A 24,008-nucleotide genomic window follows, 5' to 3' on the forward strand; every position below is an offset into this window, starting at 1 on the left:
ACACACTTTCCTCATTCCTGAAGAAGGGCTCATGCCCGAAACGTCGATTCTCCTGTTCATTGGATGCTGCCCAACCTGTTGCGCTTTTCCAGCAACACATTTTCAGCTCTGATCTCCAGCATCTGCAGTCCTCACTTTCTCCTACAGCGTTTGTAATGAGCACTGAGTGGGGTGCAGGGTCTGTACTGAGCACTGAGCGGGGTACAGGGTCTGTACTGTGCACTGAGTGGGGTAAGGGTCTGTACTGAGCACTGAGTCAGGTACAGGGTCTGTACTGAGCACTGGGTGGGGTACAGGGTCTGTACTGAGCACTGAGTGGGGTATTGGATCTGTACTGTGCAGAGTGGGGTCCAGGATCAGTACTGCGCACTGAGTCGGGTACAGCGTTTGTAATGAGCACTGAGTGGGGTGCAGGGTCTGTACTGCGCACTGAGTGGGATTCAGAGTCTGTACTGAGCACTGAGTGGGGTACAGGGTCTGTACTGAGCACCGAGAAGGTTATATGGTCTGTATTGAGCACTGAGTGGGGTACAGGGCCTGTACTGAGCACTGAGTGGGGGATTGGACCTGTACTGAGCACACCCGGATACAGGGGCTGTACTCAGCACTGAGTGGGGTATAGGAACTTTACTGAGCACTGAGTGGGGTATAGGATCTGTACTGAGCACCGAGTGGGGTACTGGGTCTGTACTGCGCACCGAGTGGGGTACTGGGTCTGTACTGCGCACCGAGTGGGGTGCACGTTCTGTACTGCGCACCGAGTGGGGTGCACGTTCTGTACTGCGCACCGAGTGGGGTGCAGGGCCTGTACTGCGCACCGAGTGGGGTGCAGGGCCTGTACTGCGCACCGAGTGGGGTGCAGGGCCTGTGCTGCGCACCGAGTGGGGTGCAGGGCCTGTGTGTTTACTGGGTGGGGTACTGGATCTGTGCTGTTTACTGGGTGGGGTACTGGATCTGTGCTGTTTACTGGGTGGGGTACTGGATCTGTGCTGTTTACTGGGTGGGGTACTGGATCTGTGCTGTTTACTGGGTGGGGTACTGGATCTGTGCTGTTTACTGGGTGGGGTACTGGATCTGTGCTGTTTACTGGGTGGGGTACTGGATCTGTGCTGTTTACTGGGTGGGGTACTGGATCTGTGCTGTTTACTGGGTGGGGTACTGGATCTGTGCTGTTTACTGGGTGGGGTACTGGATCTGTGCTGTTTACTGGGTGGGGTACTGGATCTGTGCTGTTTACTGGGTGGGGTACTGGATCTGTGCTGTTTACTGGGTGGGGTACTGGATCTGTGCTGTTTACTGGGTGGGGTACTGGATCTGTGCTGTTTACTGGGTGGGGTACTGGATCTGTGCTGTTTACTGGGTGGGGTACTGGATCTGTGCTGTTTACTGGGTGGGGTACTGGATCTGTGCTGTTTACTGGGTGGGGTACTGGATCTGTGCTGTTTACTGGGTGGGGTACTGGATCTGTGCTGTTTACTGGGTGGGGTACTGGATCTGTGCTGTTTACTGGGTGGGGTACTGGATCTGTGCTGTTTACTGGGTGGGGTACTGGATCTGTGCTGTTTACTGGGTGGGGTACTGGATCTGTGCTGTTTACTGGGTGGGGTACTGGATCTGTGCTGTTTACTGGGTGGGGTACTGGATCTGTGCTGTTTACTGGGTGGGGTACTGGATCTGTGCTGTTTACTGGGTGGGGTACTGGATCTGTGCTGTTTACTGGGTGGGGTACTGGATCTGTGCTGTTTACTGGGTGGGGTACTGGATCTGTGCTGTTTACTGGGTGGGGTACTGGATCTGTGCTGTTTACTGGGTGGGGTACTGGATCTGTGCTGTTTACTGGGTGGGGTACTGGATCTGTGCTGTTTACTGGGTGGGGTACTGGATCTGTGCTGTTTACTGGGTGGGGTACTGGATCTGTGCTGTTTACTGGGTGGGGTACTGGATCTGTGCTGTTTACTGGGTGGGGTACTGGATCTGTGCTGTTTACTGGGTGGGGTACTGGATCTGTGCTGTTTACTGGGTGGGGTACTGGATCTGTGCTGTTTACTGGGTGGGGTACTGGATCTGTGCTGTTTACTGGGTGGGGTACTGGATCTGTGCTGTTTACTGGGTGGGGTACTGGATCTGTGCTGTTTACTGGGTGGGGTACTGGATCTGTGCTGTTTACTGGGTGGGGTACTGGATCTGTGCTGTTTACTGGGTGGGGTACTGGATCTGTGCTGTTTACTGGGTGGGGTACTGGATCTGTGCTGTTTACTGGGTGGGGTACTGGATCTGTGCTGTTTACTGGGTGGGGTACTGGATCTGTGCTGTTTACTGGGTGGGGTACTGGATCTGTGCTGTTTACTGGGTGGGGTACTGGATCTGTGCTGTTTACTGGGTGGGGTACTGGATCTGTGCTGTTTACTGGGTGGGGTACTGGATCTGTGCTGTTTACTGGGTGGGGTACTGGATCTGTGCTGTTTACTGGGTGGGGTACTGGATCTGTGCTGTTTACTGGGTGGGGTACTGGATCTGTGCTGTTTACTGGGTGGGGTACTGGATCTGTGCTGTTTACTGGGTGGGGTACTGGATCTGTGCTGTTTACTGGGTGGGGTACTGGATCTGTGCTGTTTACTGGGTGGGGTACTGGATCTGTGCTGTTTACTGGGTGGGGTACTGGATCTGTGCTGTTTACTGGGTGGGGTACTGGATCTGTGCTGTTTACTGGGTGGGGTACTGGATCTGTGCTGTTTACTGGGTGGGGTACTGGATCTGTGCTGTTTACTGGGTGGGGTACTGGATCTGTGCTGTTTACTGGGTGGGGTACTGGATCTGTGCTGTTTACTGGGTGGGGTACTGGATCTGTGCTGTTTACTGGGTGGGGTACTGGATCTGTGCTGTTTACTGGGTGGGGTACTGGATCTGTGCTGTTTACTGGGTGGGGTACTGGATCTGTGCTGTTTACTGGGTGGGGTACTGGATCTGTGCTGTTTACTGGGTGGGGTACAGGGTCTGTGCTGTTTACTGGGTGGGGTACTGGATCTGTACTGAGCACTGAGTGGGGTACTGGGTCTGTACTGAGCACTGAGTGGGGTACTGGGTCTGTACTGAGCACTGAGTGGGGTACTGGGTCTGTACTGAGCACTGAGTGGGGTACTGGGTCTGTACCGAGCACTGAGTGGGGTACTTGGTTTGTACTGAGCATTGAGTGGGGTACAGGATCCTTACTGAGCACTGAGTAGGGCTTGGGGTCCGTACTGAGCACTGAGTGGTGTATAGGATCTGTACTGTGTGCTGAGTGAGGAGCAGCGTCTGTAGTGAGGATGGAGTGGGGAACACCGTAGAAACTGAGCACTGAGTGGAGTACAGGGTCTGTACTGAGCACTGAGTGGAGTACAGGGTCTGTACTGAGCACTGAGTGGGGTACAGGGTCTGTACTGAGCTCTGAGTGGGGTTCAGGGTCTGTACTGAGCCCTGAGTGGGGTATAGGATCTGTACTGAGTCGGGTGTCGGGTCTGTACTGAGCACAGAGTGGGGTACAGGGTCTGTACTGCGTACAGAGTGGGATACAGAGTCAGTACTGAGCACCGCCTGGGGTTCATGGTCTGTACTGAGCACAGAGTGGGGTACTGGATCTGTGCAGAGCACTGAGTAGGGATCAGGGTCTGCACTGAGTACTGAGTCAGGTTCAGGGTCTATAATGAGCACTGAGTGGGGTACAGGATCTGTACTGAGCACTGAGTAGGTTTCAGGGTCTGTACTGAGCACTGAGTGGGGTATAGGATCTGTACTGAGCACTGTCAGGTACAGAATCTGTACTGAGCACTGAGTGGGGTACTGGATCTGTACTGAGCACTGAGTAGGTTTCAGGGTCTCTACTGATCACTGAGTCAGGTTGAGGATCTGTACTGAGCACTGAGTGGGGTTCATGGTGTGTACTGAGCACTAAGTGGGGTACAGGGTCTGTACTGTGTGCTGAGTGAGGAGCAGCATCTGTAGTGAGGATGGAGTGGGGAACACCGTAGAAACTGAGCACTGAGTCACGGACAGGGTCTGTACTGAGCACTGAGTCACGGACAGGGACTGTACTGAGCACTGAGTGGGGTACAGGGTCTGTACTGAGCACTGAGTCGGGTGTAGGGTCTGTACTGAGCACAGAGGGGGTACAGGGTCTGTACTGAGTACAGAGTGGGATACAGAGTCAGTACTGAGCACCGCCTGGGGTTCATGGTCTGTACTGAGCACTGAGTGGGGTACTGGATCTGTGCGGAGCACTGAGTAGGGATCAGGGTCTGCACTGAGTACTGAGTCAGGTTCAGGCTCTAAAATGAGCACTGAGTGGGGTACAGGATCTGTACTGAGCACTGAGTGGGGTACAGGATCTGTACTGAGCACTGTCAGGTACAGGGTCTGTACTGAGCCCTGACTGGGGTACAGGATCTGTACTGAGCACTGAGTGGGGGATGGGACCTGTCCTGAGCACACTCAGGTACAGGGGCTGTACTGAGCACTGAGTAGGTTTCAGGGACTGTAATGAGCGCTGAGTGGGGTACAGGGCCTGTACCGAGCGCTGAGTGGGGTACAGGGCCTGTACCGAGCGAGCACTGAGTGGAGTACAGGATCCTTACTGAGCACTGAGTGGAGTACAGGATCCTTACTGAGCACTGAGTGGAGTACAGGATCCTTACTGAGCACTGAGTGGAGTACAGGATCCTTACTGAGCACTGAGTGGAGTACAGGATCCTTACTGAGCACTGAGTGGAGTACAGGATCCTTACTGAGCACTGAGTGGAGTACAGGATCCTTACTGAGCACTGAGTGGAGTACAGGATCCTTACTGAGCACTGAGTAGGTTTCAGGGTCTGTACTGAGCACTGAGTCAGGTTGAGGATCTGTACTGATCTCTGAGTGGAGTACAGGGTCTGTACTGAGCACTGAGTGGAGTAAGTGTCTGTACTGAGCACTAAGTGGGGTACTGGATCTGTACTGAGCACTGAGTGGGCTACAGGGTCTGTACGGAGCACTGAGTAGGGTCCAGGGTCTGTACCGAGCACTGAGTAGGGCTCAGGGTCTGTACCGAGCACTAAGTGTGCTACAGGATCTGTACCGAGCACTGAGTGGTGTTCAGGGTCTGTACTGACACCGAGTGGGGTACACGGTTTGTACTGAGCACTGAGTGGGGTACAGGGTCTGTACTGTGTGCTGAGTGAGGAGCAGTGTCTGTAGTGAGGATGGAGTGGGGAACACCGTAGAAACTGAGCACTGAATGGGGTATAGGGTCTGTACTGAGCACTGAGTGGGGTATGGGGTCTGTACTGAGTACAGAGTGGGGTCAGGGGTCTGTGAGAGGAAGCACAAAAGGCCAACATTTTGGATGTAAATTTGTTTCAGAAAAATGTTTCTGAAAAAGATCACACTTGTGGGAAAGCTCGATTGTACATGTCAGAGTTGACTAAAAATGTTTTAAGACTCCCTTTAAGCATTTGTTTTTAAACTGAATGTGGTAGTCATTCCTCGTAATTATCCTTGCACTTATTGTTGCACTTATTGCTCTCATGCAATAAGCCTTCTTGTGAGCTAAGAACAGTACCTGTTCTGTAGATGTGCTTTGGGACTGTTTTCCCAGCCAGTAATCAATTGACTAGTCCAATAAAGGTCACTGAACTCATAACAGGAACTGATTTTTCTTTCTCTGCAGATGCTGCCAGACCTGCTGAGTCTCTCCAGCACTTTCTGTTTTTGTCAAAGGCAAAGGAGGATCCATAAAAGTAAACTATCATTCATAGAGTCATACAGCACAGAAACAGGCCCTTTAACTCGGCCATGCTGACCAAGTTTCTGAAACGAAACTAGCCCCATTTGCCTCTGTCTGGCCCATATCTCTCCTATCCATGCAACTGTCCAAATGATTTTTGAATGTTATAATTATATCCACTCCACCACTTCCTCTAGCAGCTTGTTCTATATATGCACTACCCACTGTGTGAAAAAGTTGCCCCTCAGCTCCCTTTTAAATCTTTCCCCTCTCTTCTTAAAATTAAAACCTTATAGAGGTTTACAAAATTATGAGGGGCATGGATAGGATAAACATGCAAAGTCTTTTCCCTAGAGTCAGGGAAACCAGAACTAGAGGGCATAGGTTTAGGGTGAGAGGGGAAAGATATAAAAGAGCCCTAAGGTGCAACTTTTTCACGCAGAGGGTGGTACGTGTATGGAATGAGCTGCCAGAGGATGTGGCGGAGGCTGGTACAATTGCAACATTTAAGAGGCATTTGGATGGGTATATGAATAGGAAGGGTTTGGAGGGATATGGGCCGGGTGCTGGTAGGTGGGACTAGATTGGGTTGGGATATCTGGTCGGCATGGACCATGCTGTACATCTCTATGACTCTATGACTCTAGTCCCCCAACCTCTGGAAAAGACTTTTGCTATTCACCTTGTTCATGCTCCTCACAATTTCTTAAACCTCTACAAGGTCACCGCTCAGCTCCTATGCTCCAGGCTCTATCCAGCCTCTCCTTGTTAGGTGAATTGGCCATGCTAAATTGCCTGTAGTGTTAGGTGAAGGGGTAAATGTAGGGGAATGGGTCTGGGTGGGTTGCTCTTCGGAAGGTCGGTGTGGACTCGTTGGGCTGAAGGGCCTGTTTCCACACTGTAAGTAATCTAATCTATTCTTATCAAAACCTTCCAATCTCAGTAATACCCTTGTCAATCATTTTTGCACCCTTTATAGTTTAACAGCATTCCTTTGGAACAATGACCAGAATTGTATGCAGTACACTAAATGTCCTGTACATGAAGTCCGAACTCCTGAACTCAATGCTTTGACTGATAAAGGCAAGTGTGCCAAGCACCTTCTTCACCACTCCATCTATCTATGATACCACTTTCACGGAACTGTGCACCCTCACCCTGTTCGACAACACTCCACAGGCCCCAGCCTTTAACTGTGTCAGTCCTACCCCAGTTTGCTTTGCCAAAATGCAACAACCCTGTATTTATCTAAATTAAATTCCATCTACCATTCCTCAGCCCAAGGGCCCAGTTGATCAAGAACCTATTGTACTCTTAGATAACTTTCATCACTGTCTGCTATGCCACTAATTTTGGTGTCATTCACAAACTTACTCATCATGCCTCCTATATTCTCATCCAAATTGTTCACACAAATGATGAACAAAAGTGGACCCAGTACCGTTCTCTTCAGAACGCCACTGGTCACAGGCCTCCAGTCCGAAAAACAACCCTCTACTGTTTCAGTCCCATTCCACTGCCAGACTAGTTTAAACCCTCCCGAGTAGATCTAACAAATCTCCCCCTTCATGACATTGGTTCCCCTCCAGTTCAGGTGCAACCTGTCCCTCTTTTACAGGTCACCTCTGCCCCAGAAGAAACTGCTCAAATCAAACTGCTGTCATGGCAGGTGCTGCCTGGCCTGTTGAGTATTTGCAGAATTTTAAAGATTTTGTTTGGCTTTCGTTCTTGCATAGTTCCCACTTTGTTGATGTTATAATTCTGGTAGTTTATAACCCCACCTAGTGACCAGTATCAGATTTAACCGAAGGAGTACGAAATGATAGGAAGATTGCAAGGCATTGTTACCATATTATCTGTTAAGTGCTGCTTGTTTGACACCAGGGATTTATCACATCGAAGCCATGTAATCAATCATGATATCAGATAAATATTGGTTGTGATTACACCGGTATATTTTTCATGGACAAATAGTTACCCAGCAATATGAGTGCAACAAAAAAAAACGAAAGAACTGCGATTGCTGGAAATTGTGGAACCTTACTAGTCATTTAAACAGAAGGGTACAACACACAAAATGAAGCCATTCTGCTCATCTAGATTTCACTATTTTAGGGCATAATTTGGATATTCTGAGAACATTAACTTACTTAGATTTTCATAGAATCCCTACTGTGTGGAAACAGGCCCAACAAGTTCACACCAACCCTCTGAAGGATAACCCACCCAGATGCATTCCCCTACCCTATTATTTTACATTTATCCCAAACTAATGCACCTTTCCTACACATCCATGAACACTGTGGGCAATTTAGCATGACCAATTCACCTGGCCTGTACGAGGACACCGGAACACCCAGGAGAAACTCATGCAGACACGGAGAGAATGTGCAAACTCCACATAGACAGTCACATGAGGCTGGAATTGAACCCAGGTCCCTGGTGCTGTGAGGCAGCAGTGCTAACCACTGAGCCACTGTGCTATCTCTTGACTAGGACACAAATTGGTTTGTAAAAAATATTGGAGGAGAAAGTGAGGACTGCAGATGCTGGAGATCAGAGCTGAAAATGTGTTGCTGGAAAAGCGCAGCAGGTCAGGCAGCATCCAAGGAACAGAAGAATCGACGGTTCGGGCATAAGCAACACTGTCACAGACACTGTAAACGCCCAGGAAATTATTTTGTCAGTGACTTCCATGTTTATTTAATCAGTTCCCTAATTTCCTGAGACTTTTGAACCACCCCAACATTTCCCTCACTGAAATCGCTGCACTGCTAGCTATGGTAGCCGTACACTCTGGTAAAATCAATGGCAACTTTGAGTCAGTTGAATTAAATCCACTGTGATTATTACTGTCAGTTTGTTACATCTAGTCCTGTTCCCAGTGGCAAATAAAAGCAGTTTAGTGGCAGCACAATGTAACCTCAATGTGCTGTGCTGCAAGTGTGTGGACTGAAAAATTAAATGAAAAGAGCAATGAAAAGTTGTCAAACACTCTGCTGTAAGAGACCCACTTTCGTGATGTATATATATCTCTTTCTCTCTCTCTCTCTCTCTCTCTGTCCAAGACATCTGTGTTCTTCCAGACTCTCTCTTATTGAGTGCAAAGCTATCCTGCAAAAATATTAAGAGTACACTAATGTGGATAAATTGAAAATGGACAAGGAAGCTTAACTGGTCATGCAAACTAACAGAATGAAACAGAAAATGTATGCAAGGGAGCAGGCAAAATCTCAGGGGATGTGAGAAAGTGTGCAGTGTAAAGTATCAGAAAAGTGAAAAAGTGAATTCAAGTCCAAACAAGGTGAAAGCAGAATGGTGTTGGAGCCAGTTATGGGGATAATAGATAATGATTTTGTGAGCATATGTGGAAGGAAATATTGCAAGTGAATTAGAGCAGGGATTGATTGGTACTGTTTGTTGGGGAGGTAAAACAGTTTTCAGTCTGAAGGAAGATTTACCTTTGGAGCTCTGGTAAGGTCTTTAAACCTTTTCTTACACTGTCAGGTTCTAGGGGATCTGGAGAGCTGATCACTTATTTAAAATCGACTGAATATCAAAATTAGGCCCACTGCATAAGCCTAATAGATTCTGCATTGAACTTAATTTAAAACATTTAATCTAAGTTCAGTTTTTAATGTGTGTTTCAGATGTCATGGAACCCCATATTGATGTGCAGGTGGAAGTGGAAAACTCTACTACTATCCATGTTAAGTGGGACTCACATCTTCATTCCGTATTGCAATGTGTTCTGGTCATCTTCGTGAAAGGAAGCAAGGAAGATGAGATATTTTTACTGCCCAGGTAAAACAATGTACAGAGGGTCTGAGGAGAAAAAGGAACATTCAAATATTTGCATTGCATACAGATCTTTCCTAAATATTATTCTTTACAGAGGTTTGATTAAATAAGTCACTCCAAACCTGGCACAGATTACCTAATTATTTTAGACCATTTTAGACCAATAAGTTAATTCTGAGATCAAGCGACTTTGGAATATTTTGTCAGGGCATATTCTATAAGATGTACGACAATGAATGCAGTTTGTGATTATACTGATTGCCCTGTGCAATTTAGAATCAGGGTTTCCGTCTCACTACAGAGATGGAACCAGAGTAGCTCTGTTAGTGTTCCTGTCTACAAAAATACATAGACTCCATCAACAAACACATCGACCTGGACCCAATATACCGGCCACTACAGCGGACAGCTGAAACTGACAACCGGAAGCGGCAGGGACAGGCCACTATAAATGCCGGAGGAAACACCACAGAAGCGCTTCACAGGAGGCTCCCAAGCACTGAGGATGTCACCTAGACAGGGGACGAAACGTTTGCAACAAAAACTTCCAGCTCGGCGAACAGAACCACAGCAAAAATACATAGAGATTAGAGCACAGGCACAAGTAACATGTAGTACCAGTGCACTCATGCATTTAGCTTCCATGTCAGCAAAATCTAAATCACTTTTAATAACCTTATTCCCATATCCCTTCATCACCTTTTCCTCTTCTATCTTCTATCTAATTTAACATAGTTTTTACCCCAAAACATAACTTGGGAAGTGAATTCTGAAGCCTGACATCGCTGTGTTGAAGCATCTCTTGGTCTCTTTTGTTGTATCATTTTGTACCTTTGATTTCTGCTCCTTATCCTTCAACCATTGAAGACAGTCTGCTTCTATCTACTGTGTATCATCCTTTGCATCTTTTTGTTGTTCTAAGACAATTAGATGGAGGAGCAGAAGTTGGCCATTCAGCCCATCGAGACTTCTCTAAGATCATGGCTGATCTGATAACCTTCAAGTCCATCTTCCTACCTTTAAGCCATACCCTTGATTCCCTTAGCGATTCAATATATTAAATATTCTAAACTACTCTTTGTAACAAATTCCACTGATTAATCACCCTCTGAGGGAAGCATTTCCAGTAAAATGTAATATTGCTGGTGCTGTATTTTGAAAAATGCACATAAAATGCTGGAAAAATGCATAATGCAGGATAAAATATTCAGCAAAAAATATTGGGTGCTTGTGTTAAACAGGTGGCAATAAGTGTCATGATTCGGAGATGCCGGTGTTGGACTGGGGTGTATAAAGTTAAAAATCACACAATACCAGGTTATAGTCCAACAGGTTTACAGACGTTTCATTACCTGGCTAGGTAACATCATCAGTGGCGACCTCCAAGTGAAGCGAAGCTGTTGTCTCCTGCTTTCTATTTATATCTTTTTCCTGGATGGGGTTCCTGGGGTTTGTGGTGATGTCATTTCCTGTTTGTTTTCTGAGAGGTTGATAGATGGCATCTAGATCTATGCGTTTGTTTATGGCGTTGTGGTTGGAGTGCCAGGCCTCTCATTACAATTAAACCTGTTGGACTATAACGTGGTGTTGCGCAATAATTGTGGGTGACTTTTAAACTACATGTCAACTGGATAAGTCAAATTGGTTAATGAGGTGTGTACTGAATGCTTTTGAGGTAGTTACTTAGAGCAGCATTTCTGGAACTGACAGAAAGCAGGCTATATTTGACTTGGTACTGTGTAATGTACCAGATTTCATTAATGACATCAGGATTAAGGCACTCGTAGGTAGCAGCAACCATAATATGATTGAATTTTACATTGTGTTTGAAAGGGAGAAGAGAGTAGTATTTTAAACTTTATAAAAGGGCAACCTTTTGAGCTAGCTGAAGTGAACTGGGATGTTAAGCTAGGAGGTAGATCAGTAGTTATATTCCTATGTTCTATGTTCTATGTAAGGGTATATTTAAGAATATTCACTATAACTACATTCCTACTATAAGGAAAATTTACAAGAGCAGGACCCACTATCCATAATTAACTAAAGAAGTTAGAGAAAAATCCGGTGCTTTCCAGTGGTTATCCTTTGAATCCCAGCAACATCCTGGTACATCTTTCCTTAACCCTCTCCAATTTAGTAACATCCTTCCTACAGCAGGGTGACCAGAACTGTACACAGTACTCCAAAAGTGGTCTCACCAATATCATGTACAACCTCAACATGACCTCCCAACTCCTATACTCAGTGGTCTGAGCAATGAAAGCAAGCATGCTAAATACATTCTTAACCTCTTACAACACAATACCTCCACACAACTGATCCCTATCCATTTGCCTATATTTAAATCCAAATCCAAATATTATAATACACCTTTCATCATAGCACAGGTTAGCTAAATGAATGTGATTTAATTATATAGAGATTTGGCTGCAGGATGAGATTGGGAACTGAATAGATAAAAAGAAAAGGAAGAGATTTGATAGCATTCACAGTAAGGAATTACATTAATAAGTTAGTAAGAAAGAATGATCAATCCAAGGACTAAGATGTAGAATCAGTTTGGGTGGAGCTAAGAAACAGCAAAGGGAAGGAAACATTGATGGATATTGTCTATAGAACATCAAACTGTAAACCTAATAATGGGCATACTACAGGTTAGAAAATTAAAGCTGCATGCAATCTGGGATACAGTAATCATGGTGAGTTTAGTTGCATTTAGATTGGTTTAGCACTATGAAGTTTGAATTGTTGATATCTGTGCATGATCGGCCTCAGGAACAGGATGTTGAGGAGTTAGGAATCAGGCATTATTAGATTTGGTTTAATGAGAAAGGACTAACTAAAAAGATGTTCCCTTGGTGTAAAAGAATCTTTAGGAAATAGTGACCATAATAAAACATAGGAAAAAACAACCTGCTTGATTAGTGCCCCATCCACCTCCTTCATTGTTCACATCAATACTTAGGTGGCAGTGTGTACCATCAATGTAACCAAGATGTAACTCACCATAGCTCCTCCAATGTCACCATTCCCATCCCTTGACCCCTATCATGTCCAGCAGATGAACGGAAGCACCACCACTAGCAAGTTCCTCAGTGTTGAATGATATCAGCTTTTATTGAATCACTTACCAGCAGTAAGAAGTGATTTTTTTTAATTCATTCATGGGATGTGGGTATTGCTGGCTAGGCTAGCTTTTGTTCCCCACCCCTTAATGCCCAGATAACGGTTAAGAGTCAGCCACATTGCTGTTGGTCTGGAGTCACATGAAGGCCAGACCAGGTTAAGGGCCTTAGTGACCCTGAATGATCTTTTCCCACAACAATTGCCAATAGTTTTATGGCCATCAAAGGAATATTGTGTGCAATTCTGGTCTCCCTGCTATAGCAAGGATGTTGTGAAACTTGAAAGGGTTTGGAAAATATTTACAAGGATTTTGCAAGGGTTGGAGGGTTTGAGTTATATAATATATCATGTATAATATATAAAGACTGGGGCTATTTTTACTGGAGTGTCAGAGGCTGAGGGATGACTTTATAGAGGTTTATAAAATCATGAGGGGCATTCTCCCCAGGGTGGAGGAGTCCAAAACTAGAAGGCATAGGTTTAGGTTAGAGGAGAAAGATTTAAAAGGAAACTAAGGTGCAACCTTTTCAAGCAGAGGGTGGTATGGGTATGGAATGAGCTGCCTGAGGAAGTGGTGGAGGCTGGTGCAATTACAGCATTTAAAAGGCATTTGGATGGGTACATGAACAGGAAGGGTTTAGAGGTATGTAGGCCAAATACTGGCAAATGGAACTAGATTTATTTAGAATGTGTAGTCAATATGGACGAGCTGGACCGAAGGGCCTGTTTCCATACTGTATATCTCTATGACTCTATGAGAAAGAACAAAGAACAAATAACAAAGAAAATTAGAACACAGGAACAGGCCCTTCGGCCCTCCAAGCCTGCGTCGATCCAGATCCTCTATCTAAACCTGCCACCTATTTTCCAAGAATCTGTGTCCCTCTGCTCCCTGTCCATTCATGTATCTGTCTAGATGAATCTTAAATGACGCTACCAAGCCCGCCTCTACCACCTTTGCTGGCAACGTGTTCCATGCACCCACCACCCTCTGTGTAAAGAACTTTCCACACATATCTCCCTTAAACTTTTCATCTCTCACCTTGAGCTTGTGACCCCTAGTAATTGAGACCCCACTTTGGGGAAAAAGCTTCTTGCTATCCACCCTATTTGTACCTCTCGTGGTTTTGTAGACCTCAATCAGGTCCCCTCTCAGCCTGCGTCTTTCTAATGAAAATAATCCTAATCAACTCAACTCTCTCTCCATAGCTAGCACCCTCCATACCAGGCAACATCCTGGTGAACCTCCTCTGCACCCTCTCCAAACACATATTCCGGACTGTTAATGCCAGATTTGTATTGAATGCAAATTCCACCATCTGTCATGGCAGGATTTGAACCCAGGTCCCCGGAACATTACTTGGGTCATTAGATTAATAGTATTAATGATAATACCAGTAGGGCATCACCTCCCCATGTGGTCTTTCAAACGAGTGTGTTCTGGGTCTTCAAGAGAGAAAAATAGAAACAGAAGAGATTGATTAAATTTTATTGCTCTCTTTGCAACCTAGTTTTCGAACAGTTAGGTTTTTTTTGCGAGAATCTTTCAGTTAGAGTTAATGGTAATTGTCTTTTTCCGAGGATGGTGGATTTCAAGTTTAGGGGGCACATTTTTAAGGTGAGAGGAGAGAGAGGACATGAGGGGCAAATCTTTTACACACAGGATGTTTCATGTGTGGAATGGATGTCCAGAGGAAGTGATAGATGGGGTTAACATTACAATGTTTAAAAGACTTTTGGATAAGTACAGGAATAGAAAAGGTTTGGAGAGAAATGAGCCAGGAGCAGGCAGGTGGGACTAGTTTAGTTTGGGATTATGGACGGCCTGGACTGGTTGGATAGAAGGGGCTGTTTCTGTGCTGTATGACCCGATGACTCTAAAGCATCAGTTTTAAGAAAATGTCTATATAATTGAGTAGCAGGTCAGATGTAAAAAATGGCACAAAATGTCTAAAAGGTTAATCATAAATGTAATTAGACTAAGAGGAAGCTAACTAAAAGTGGAAAAACAGATTGCAAGTGTTTCTATAAATATTGGAAAAAGAGAAGAGTAAAAAAAAAGTGAGAGTTGGTCTTCTAGAGAGTGAGAATGAGGAGTTCATTGTAGATAATCTCATGATGGCAGAAGTAACGAGTAAATGCTTCCATTTTCAGCATGGTGGAGACATAAAAACATCCCACTACATCAGGAGGTTGAAGGAAGAGAGGCACTTGATGAAATTATAATCACTAGAGAAGCAGTCCTGAGCAGTTTAAATTGAAAAGTGGGTTGATAAAGCTCTGGATTCTAATGGACTTCATACTATAGGCAGCTAATGAGGTATTAGATGTGTTGGTGTTAATTTCCCAAAATTTGTTCAATGCTGGGAAGGTTCCATTAATTTAAATAATAGCAATTTGTGGGCGGCACGGTGGCACAGTGGTTAGCACTGTTGCCTCACAGCGCCAGAGACCCGGGTTCAATTCCCGCCTCAGGCGACTGACTGTGTGGAGTTTGCACATTCTCCCCGTGTCTGCGTGGGTTTCCTCCGGGTGCTCCGGTTTCCTCCCACAGTCCAAAAATGTGCAGGTCAGGTGAATTGGTCATGCTAAATTGCCCAAAATTTGTTCAATGCTGGGAAGGTCATGCTAAATTGCCCGTAATGTTAGGTGCAGGGGTAAATGTAGGGGAATGGGTTTGGGTGGGTTGCGCTTTGGCAGGTCGGTGTGGACTTGTTGGGCGGAAGGGCCTGTTTCCACATTGTAAGTAATCTAATCGAATCTAAAGTAATCTAATCAAATATAAACCTGCTATTCAAGAAAGATGCCAGGCAGAAGATAGGCAACGATAAGACAGTTAGCTTGATGATTGTCATAGGGAAGCTTTAAGAATCAGTTATTAAGGAAGTTATAACTGGGTACTTGGAAAACTGAAGGCAATTAGTAAAATTCAGCATTGTTTTGTGAAAGGCAATTCAGTTTAACCAATATTTTGGAATCCTTTGAAAGGGTAACATGTGCTGTAGATAAAGGGGAGCTGCTGATATGCTGTATTTGGATTTCCAAAAGGCATTTAGCAAGCCTGTACATAAAGGTTATTGTACAAACTATGACCTCATGGTATAGGGATCCATGGCATGGATGGAAGACTGGCTGGCTAACAGAAAACTGAGAATATGCATAAATGAGTCCCTTTCAAATTGGAAGGAGATGATGAGTACTATCCCACAGAGATCTGTGCTGGCCCTTGACTTTTTATAATTTATAATAATGACTTAGATAAAGGGAACAATGGAGTGGGCCTAAATTTGCAGATGCTGTAAAGATATGCAGGAATGTATGTTGTGAAGATGACGTAATAAAGATGCAGAATGATACAGACAGGTTAAGTGAATGGGCAAAGATATGGCAAATGAAAAATAAAATGGTAAAATCTGAAGTTGTCTATTTTGGCAGCATTAATAAAGATGCAGAGTATTATTTAAACAATGAATGCCGAATTCTGAGGTGCAGGGTGCCTGATGTTCCAGAGCATGACTCTCAAAAGGTTAGGATGCAAACATTTATTATGAGAGGAATTGAACATGAAGGTAACACTATTATTCTTCAGTTATGCAGGGCAATGGTGCACAATTTGATTATTGTGTGGTTTTGGTCTCCTTATTTAATGACAGATGTGAATTCACTGGAGGTGGTTCAGTGGAGATTTTCTAGATTTATAAATCGAATTAGTGTTTTTTCTTTTGAAAAAATATTGGACATGTTTGGGCTTGTTTTCACTAGAGATCAGAAAAGTGATGCTCCGTTTGAAGTTTGTAGGATCCTTGACAGGGTGAACATGGAAAGGATGTGTCTACTTGTGAATCAGTCCAGAACTAGGGGACACTGTTTTAAAATTAGGGGTTCACCTTTTGGACAGAGAAGACCGAAACTGTTTTCTCGCAGAGAATTGTGTAAGTTTGGAACATTCTGCTTTAGAAGTTGATGGAGAGGAGTTATTGAATATTTACAATATGGAGATGGATACATTTAGTTAAGCAAAGGAGTCAGCATTTGATGGGGAACAGACCCAATTATCTTGACTCTTTCCTTCCACTTTAGCTCATCAATCCTTTATCCATACTCATATATCATCCTATAAGCCATGTGCACTTTACCTTATGTAGTAACCTTTGATGTAGCACCCTATCAGATACCCTTCTAGAAGTAAAGTATAACTGCATTTTCCAGTTTCCCTCTAAGTACAGTAAACCTTGTTTTAACTGGAACTCTCGATAAACTGGCAAAAATTATTGAGCTGAAATATCAGAAGTTTACTGTATTATCACAATGTCTGAGTAGTCAGTTGTGGGTGTGAGTCAGAAGACTCTCTACCAGTAAGTTTTACTTAGGGCAAAGTTGCATTATTATTTAAATTATTTATGCAGTAAGTAAAGTTTAACAGTGATGTGTATAGGCCCTGCATTATGTTTCTATTACTTAGTGTGTGTTTTTACATTGATTATGTGGACCTCTTGAATATTTAATCTAGTCCCACAGGTGCCTGCTAATAAAAAGTTTGTTGTCCTACGAATGTTACTTTGTCAAAAAACTTTAATAGAATAGTTGGACATGATTTTCCTTTCCCCAAATCTTGTTGGCCTGACCTATCATATTTATTTTGAGCATCCTGTTATAATAATGTGTTCTAGCATCTTCCTATGATAGATGTTAGGCTAACTGGTCCAAGATTTCTTGCTTTTCTACTTTTATTCTTCCTTGAACAAAGGTATTACTTTGCTGTTTTCTACATCTGGGTCCACTCCAGAATTGAAGGAATTGTGGAAGATTCTGCCAATGCATCTACAATCTATGCCACCATTTATTTAAAAACCTTTGATGTGGGCCATCTGATCCTGTAGGTCCAATCATTATCTTAGCATCTCTTTTCTGGTGATGGAGATTGCTTTAAGTTCTTCCCTCCCTGATACCTCATGATTACCATTGGGCAGTCCTCTAAGTCTTCTACTGTGAAGACAGATTTAAAATAACAGTTGACCTTCTCTACCATATGATAATTTTCCATTATCAATTCACCAGACTCACTGTCTGGAGGACCAACACCAATTTCAGTTACTCTTCTGTTATTCAAGTACTTGCAGTAAGGTGCTTGTTAAATGGGTTTTTAAAATCACTTGCTAGTTTACTCTCATAATCTGCTTTCTGTCCCTTTATTACATTTTTAGTCATTCTTTGTTCATTCTTAAATTCTACCCAGACCTCTGACTCGCCATTAATCTTTGCAGATTTGTGCAGTGTTTTAATTTAATACTATCTTTAATTTCCTTATTTAGTCAGAGTGATGCATCATTCTCAAAGAGCCTTTCTTTAAACTGAGATAGATCTTTGCTGAAATTTATTAAGTATCTCCTTTAAGATCTGCAACTGCAAATCTACTGTCCTAACCTGTAACCTAGATCCCCATGTTGCTTTTGCCAGCTTTCCCTTATACCCTCACAGATAACGTTATTTTCGATTAAAACACTAGTCATGGACCCACGCTTCTCCTTTACAAACTGAATATTAAGCTCGATCATGTTGTGATCATTGCCACCCAGAGGCTCCTTTACTTTGAACTTATTAATTAATGCCTGTCTCACTGCACATTACTAGGTCTCTGGGCCTGTTTCCTGGTTGACTCTATAAGGTACTAAGAAATTGTCCTGCAGCCACTTTATAAGCTTATTTTCTAAGATAGCTTTGTTAACTGGATTCTGCCAAATTACATGTGTATGAAAGTCACCCATGGTATTGTATATTTCTTACACACTCCATTTGAAAGGAGAAGGAAAAGGTAACGTCCAACTTAAAGCAATCACCGTCACCAAGAAAAAGATGCAAAGACAATGATTGGACCTGCAAACTAATGAATCAATTTGATTTCAATTTGATAATGTAGGGAAGTACCAGGAGAAGTGTAAACATACAGCAGAGAAGGGAGAAAAAGGAGATAAGTGATTCAAAGAAACGCCATGCGTTAGGAAAGAAGTGAAGGTTCTTGAGAGGATGCAGAAGCAAGTTACCAGAAAAATTCCAGAGAATGTGGGACTTTAGCTGCAAGGTTCATTTGGAAAAGCTGGGGTTATGGGAGATTTGATAGCAGTGTATATGACAGGCTTAAATAAGGTAGGCAGCTGATTGTGCAAGAATTAAATGAAGATTTTGCAGATTTTGAGCAAGACATGCAGGGAATGTGAGGAGGAATATTTTTGCACAGTGACTGATAATGACCTGATACTTGCATCCACAAGGGTGCTGTAAATGGTGACAGTCGAGGAGTTCAAAAGGAAATTGATTGGGCACTTGAAAGAGGTAAATCAGTAGGGCTACAGATTCAAGAACAAGCGTGGGACAAACTGAAATTCCTCACAGGGATTGGTCATAGACTAGATGGACTGAGTGGCCTTCTTCATTATTTTGTGGCTCAGATTTTTGTGAAAATTGGCTGAGGGGCCAGATTCTTTTAAAAATAACAGCAGGGCATGGATTTGCATATCCCAAATCTATTAACAAGAAATCCCACTTTGCTGGTAGGGGAAAGGGTGTGAATTGCATGGGCGGAAACCCAAGCTCAGCAGGACTATTAGTGCTAAGTTGTCACAGACTCCATTTTGAATATAGGCAAAAGTGAGGACTGCAGAATCTGGAAACCAGAGTTTAGATCAGAGTGGTGCTGGAAAAGCACAGCAAGTTAGGCAGCATCCGAGGAGCAGGAAAATCGATGTTTTGGGCAAAAGCCGTTCAGAAGGGCTTTTGCCCGAAACGTCGATTTTCCTGCTCCGCGGATGCTGCCTGACCTGCTGTGCTTTTCCAGCACCACTCTGATCTAAACTCCATTTTGAATTCCAAGTGTCTTAACTTGCAGAATGAGCATCACAAATTTATGGAGTACATGTAAAAACATTTGAACAGAAGAAAAAGCCTGGATAAGTGCCATGGTCCGAAGTTATTTCAACCCCTACCTCTTTAAAAGTAAAAAAAATGCACAGTGTGCAGCTCTCAGTTTAAGTGAAAAACAATGGATGTTTGGACTGCTTAGATTTACAGGCCAACTGACATTTCTTAGTAACATCTATTTGTTCATGCATTCTAATGGAGTTCATTGTTGAGATTTCAGAAAAGCGATGATTACACCTGAGGTCATTCTAAATGCTCGTCTGAGTTTCAGAAGCTCCCAAAGCTCTTACTGTGTCAGGGGTGGCTAAATTCACATTCATATTTGTGATTTAAAGAGGTTATTAAATGATAAATTTCTATAATGTGATTACTTAACTGAAATTAATATTTTAGAAGATTGAACATTTGAGAGAATTTTATATATTTGAATGAGCTTCAACAATGAGAGATTTCTTCTCTGTATCAAGTGTATATGAAATCCACTGGATTGTTAGAAGTTATTGTTTTCATATTCACATAACTCCAGAGGTCTCCCAATATTGAATACTATGGAGGTGGCATAGAGGGTATTTGTGACATGGAATTCCAGTGGGGCTATGGAGATGCCATGATGGGTTTAAGGTGACGTGTAGCTGGCATATGGATTATGAAGTGACATGGATGGCGAATGGAGTGGGCAGATAAGGGGTCTCAGATATGATGATTAAAGAGCCCAAACAGCTTTTAAAATAATCATGACAAAGTCCTGGAAAATTGAAGTAGGTCACCAGCAATTACTTGACCGTCCCTCACAGATATTTGTATCATTGACTGCTAGGGTGAAGTGCCAGAAGACTGGAGGGTGGTTAATGTTGTGCCATTGTTTAAGGAAGGCTGCAAGGAAAAGCTAGGGAATTATAGACCAGTGAGCCTGACGTCAGTTGTTGGAGGGGACTCTGAGAGATAGGATTTGCATGCATTTTGAAATGCAAGGACTGATTAGGGACAGTCAGTATTGCTTTCTGTGGGGAAAATTGTGCCTCACAAACTGGGTTGAGTATTTTGAAGTGGTTACAAAGAAGATGGATGAAGGCAGAGTGGTGAACATTGTCTACATGGACTTTAGCAATAAGGTTCTGCGTGGTCAACTGATTAGTAAGATTAAATCACATGGCATTCAGGGAGAGCTAGCCAATTGGATATAAAATTGGCTTGATAATAGGAGACAGAGGATGATGGTAGAGGTTGCTTTTTGGACTGGAGGCCTGTGACCAATGCTGTGCAACAAGGATCGGTGCTGGGTCCACTCATGCTCATTTATATAAATGATTTGGCTGAGAATATAGCAGGCATGGTGAGTAAGTTTGAGGATGACACTAAAATTGGTGGTATTGTGGACAGTGAAGAAGGTTAACTGAGGGTACAGCCTCATCTTGATCAACTGGGTCAGTGGGCCGAGAAATAGCAGATGCAGTTTAATTTAGACAAATGCGAGGTATTGCATTTTGGTAAGAAAAACCAACTCATGACTTACACAGTTAATGATAGGGCTCTGGGGAGTGTTGTCAAACAGAGAGACCTCGGTGTGTGGGTATATAGTTCCTTGAAAGTGATGCCACAGGTAGACAGGATGATGAAGAAGGCATGTGGCAAACTTGCTTTCATTGGTCAGAGCATTGAATATAATACATCTTTATGCAGCTGCACAGGACATTAGTTAAGCCACTTTGAGAATTCTACATCCAGTTCTGGTTGCCCTGTTATAAGAAAGATGTTGCTAAACTAGAAAGGGTGCAGAAAAATTTTACAAGATGTTGCTGGGACTGGAGGTTTCAGTTTCAGTGAGAGGCTGGATAGGCTGGGATTTCTTTCTCTGGAATGTAGGAGGCTGAGGGATGACCTTGCAGAGGCTTATAAAATCATGAGGGGCATAGATAAAGGGATTAGCCAAGGTATTTTCCACAGGCTGGGGAGTCCAAAACTAGAGGGCAGAGACTTAAGGTGAGAGGTGAAAGATATAAAAAGGACCTGAGCAGTAATTTTCTTACACAGAGGATGGTGCAGGTATGCCGGAGGAAGTGGTAGAGGCAGATACCGTACAACATTTAAAAGACATCTGGACAGGTGCATGGATAGGAAAGGTTTAGAGGGATATTGGCTAAATGCAGCTATATAAGTCAGTGTTTTCTCAACCCAAGACCCTACCTTTGTAGGGCCTCCCACCCAACCACCTCCTCTAACCTTAAAGAATAAGGATATATCAGGTAAGCATCTCTTCTTTTTTACTTTGTGATAAGGGGACTAGCAGTGATGGCAGTGCAGGGAGAGCAATTTTCCTCCTGCATGATGTTTGAGGTGAGGGACGCCATTAGTGTCCCATCCAAGTACATCTGCAGGAAGTGCACCCAACTCTCGCTCCTCCAAGACCGTGTTAGGGAACTGGAGCAGGAGATGAATGAACTTCGGATCATTCGGGAGGCAGAGGCTGTGATAGATAAGAGTTACAGGGAAGTAGTTACTCCTAGGCACAAAGAAAGCTGGGTGACTGTTCGAAGGGGGAAAAGAAACGGACCGTCAGTGGAGGGATCCCTTGTGGTCATTCCCCTGAAAAACATGTATACTGTTTTGGACACTGTTGAGGGGTACGACTTACCAGGGATATGCAGTGGGGCCCAGGTCTCTGGCGCAGAGCCTGTCCCTGTTGCACAGAAGTGAAGGAGGGAAAGGAGGAATGTGTTAGTCATTGGGGACTCAATAGTTAGAGGCTCAGATGGAAGGCTTGTAGGGAATGAACGCGACTCACGGTTGGTGTGTTGCCTCCAGGTGCCAGGGTCCGTGATGTCTCGGATTGTATCTTTGGGGTCCTGAAGGGAGAGGGTGACCAGCCTCTAGTCGTTGTCCATGTAGCTACCAACGACATAGGTAGAAAGAGGGATAGAGATGTAAGGCAGGATTCCAGGGAGCTCGGGTGGAAGCTGAGAGCTAGAACAAACAGAGTTGTTGTCTCTGGTTTGTTACCTGTGCCACGTGATAGCGAGGCAAGTATTAAGGAGAGATTTCAGCTGAACATGTGGCTGCAAGGATGGTGCAGGAGGGAGGGTTTCAGGTTCTTCGGTAATTGGGTCTCATTCTGGGGAAGGTGGGACTTGTACAAACAAGACGATCTTCACTTGAACCAGAGGGGTACTAATATCCTGGATGGGAAATTTGCTGGTGCTATTCGGGTGGGTTTAAACTAGCTCAGCAGGGGGATGGGAACCAGAGGTGCAGCTGCAGTGCACAGGAGGATGAGAGTAGGAAGGACAGGGACAGGATTTCAGGGTCACAGGAATGTGCTGGCAGACAGCAAAGTGGTTTGAAGTGTGTCTACTTCAACGCCAGAAGTATCCAAAATAAGGTAGGTGAGCTTGCAGCATGGATAGGTACCTGGGACTTTGATGTTGTGGCCATTTCGGAGACATGGATAGAGCCGGGTGAGGAATGGATGTTGCAGGTTCCAAGGTTTAGATCTTTAATTAAGAATAGGCAAGGTGGTAAAAGAGGGGGAGGTGTGGTCTTGTTAGTCAAGGTGTCTGAGAACTTTTGATGAGGACTCGTCAACTGAGGTAGTGTGGGCTGAGGTTAGAAACAGGAGAGGAGGGGTCACACTGCTTGGAGGTTTTTCTAAGCCTCTGCAAAGTTCCAGGGAGGTGGAAGAGAGGATTGGCGAAATGATTTTGGGTAGGAGTGAAAGGGATGGGGTGGTCATTATGTGGGACTTTAACTTCCCCAACATTGACTGGAAATGCTATAACTCCAGTACGTCGGATGGATCAGTTTTTGTCCAATGTGTACAGGAGGGTTTCCTGACACAGTATGTTAAAGGGCCGACAAGAGGGGAGGCCACTCTGGATTTGGTGCTTGGTAATGAACCAGTCCAGGTGTTTGATTTAGTTGTAGGTGATCACTTTGGAGAGAGTGACCATTAATCAGTTAGGTTTAGTTGAGCGATGGAAAGGGATAGGTACATGCTACAGGTCAAGAGTTATCGATGGGGCAAGGGCAATTATAAAGCAATTAGGCAAGAATTAGGATGCATTGAATGAGGTAGCAAAATGCAGGGGATGCAGACAATGGAAATGTGGAGCTGGTTTAAGGAACAGATATTGCGTGTCCTCGACAGGTATGTCCCTGTCAGGCAGGGAGGAAGTGATAAGGTAAGGGAACCGTGGTTTTCTATAGAAATTGCATCTTTTGTTATGAAGAAGAAGGAGGTTTATGTGTTGATGAGGCAAGATGGTTCAGATGAAGCGATGGAAAGTTACAGATCAGCTAGGAAGGATTTAAAGAGAGAGTTAACAAGAGCAAAGAGAGGACACGGACAGTCTTTAGAAAATAGAATAAAGGAGAACCCTTAAGTTTTCTATAGGTATATGAGGAATAAAAGGATGATCAAAGTTTGTGAGAAGAT

The 24,008-nt window shown here is 44.1% G+C and overlaps 1 protein-coding gene across 2 annotated transcripts in view; it reads left to right on the top strand.

The window, feature by feature from the left end:
- Positions 1-24,008, top strand: part of LOC122549391 — a 99,966-nt gene that overhangs the window by 25,676 nt on the left and 50,282 nt on the right. For both annotated transcript variants that reach the window (XM_043689149.1, XM_043689139.1), the window contains exon 2: positions 9,388-9,541. In XM_043689149.1, coding sequence (XP_043545084.1) covers positions 9,388-9,541 — 154 coding nt within the window. The remainder of the gene's footprint in view (positions 1-9,387; positions 9,542-24,008) is intronic.

The sequence above is a fragment of the Chiloscyllium plagiosum genome, chromosome 1, assembly GCF_004010195.1.
Source record: "Chiloscyllium plagiosum isolate BGI_BamShark_2017 chromosome 1, ASM401019v2, whole genome shotgun sequence".
NCBI classification, from domain to species: Eukaryota; Metazoa; Chordata; class Chondrichthyes; order Orectolobiformes; family Hemiscylliidae; genus Chiloscyllium; species Chiloscyllium plagiosum.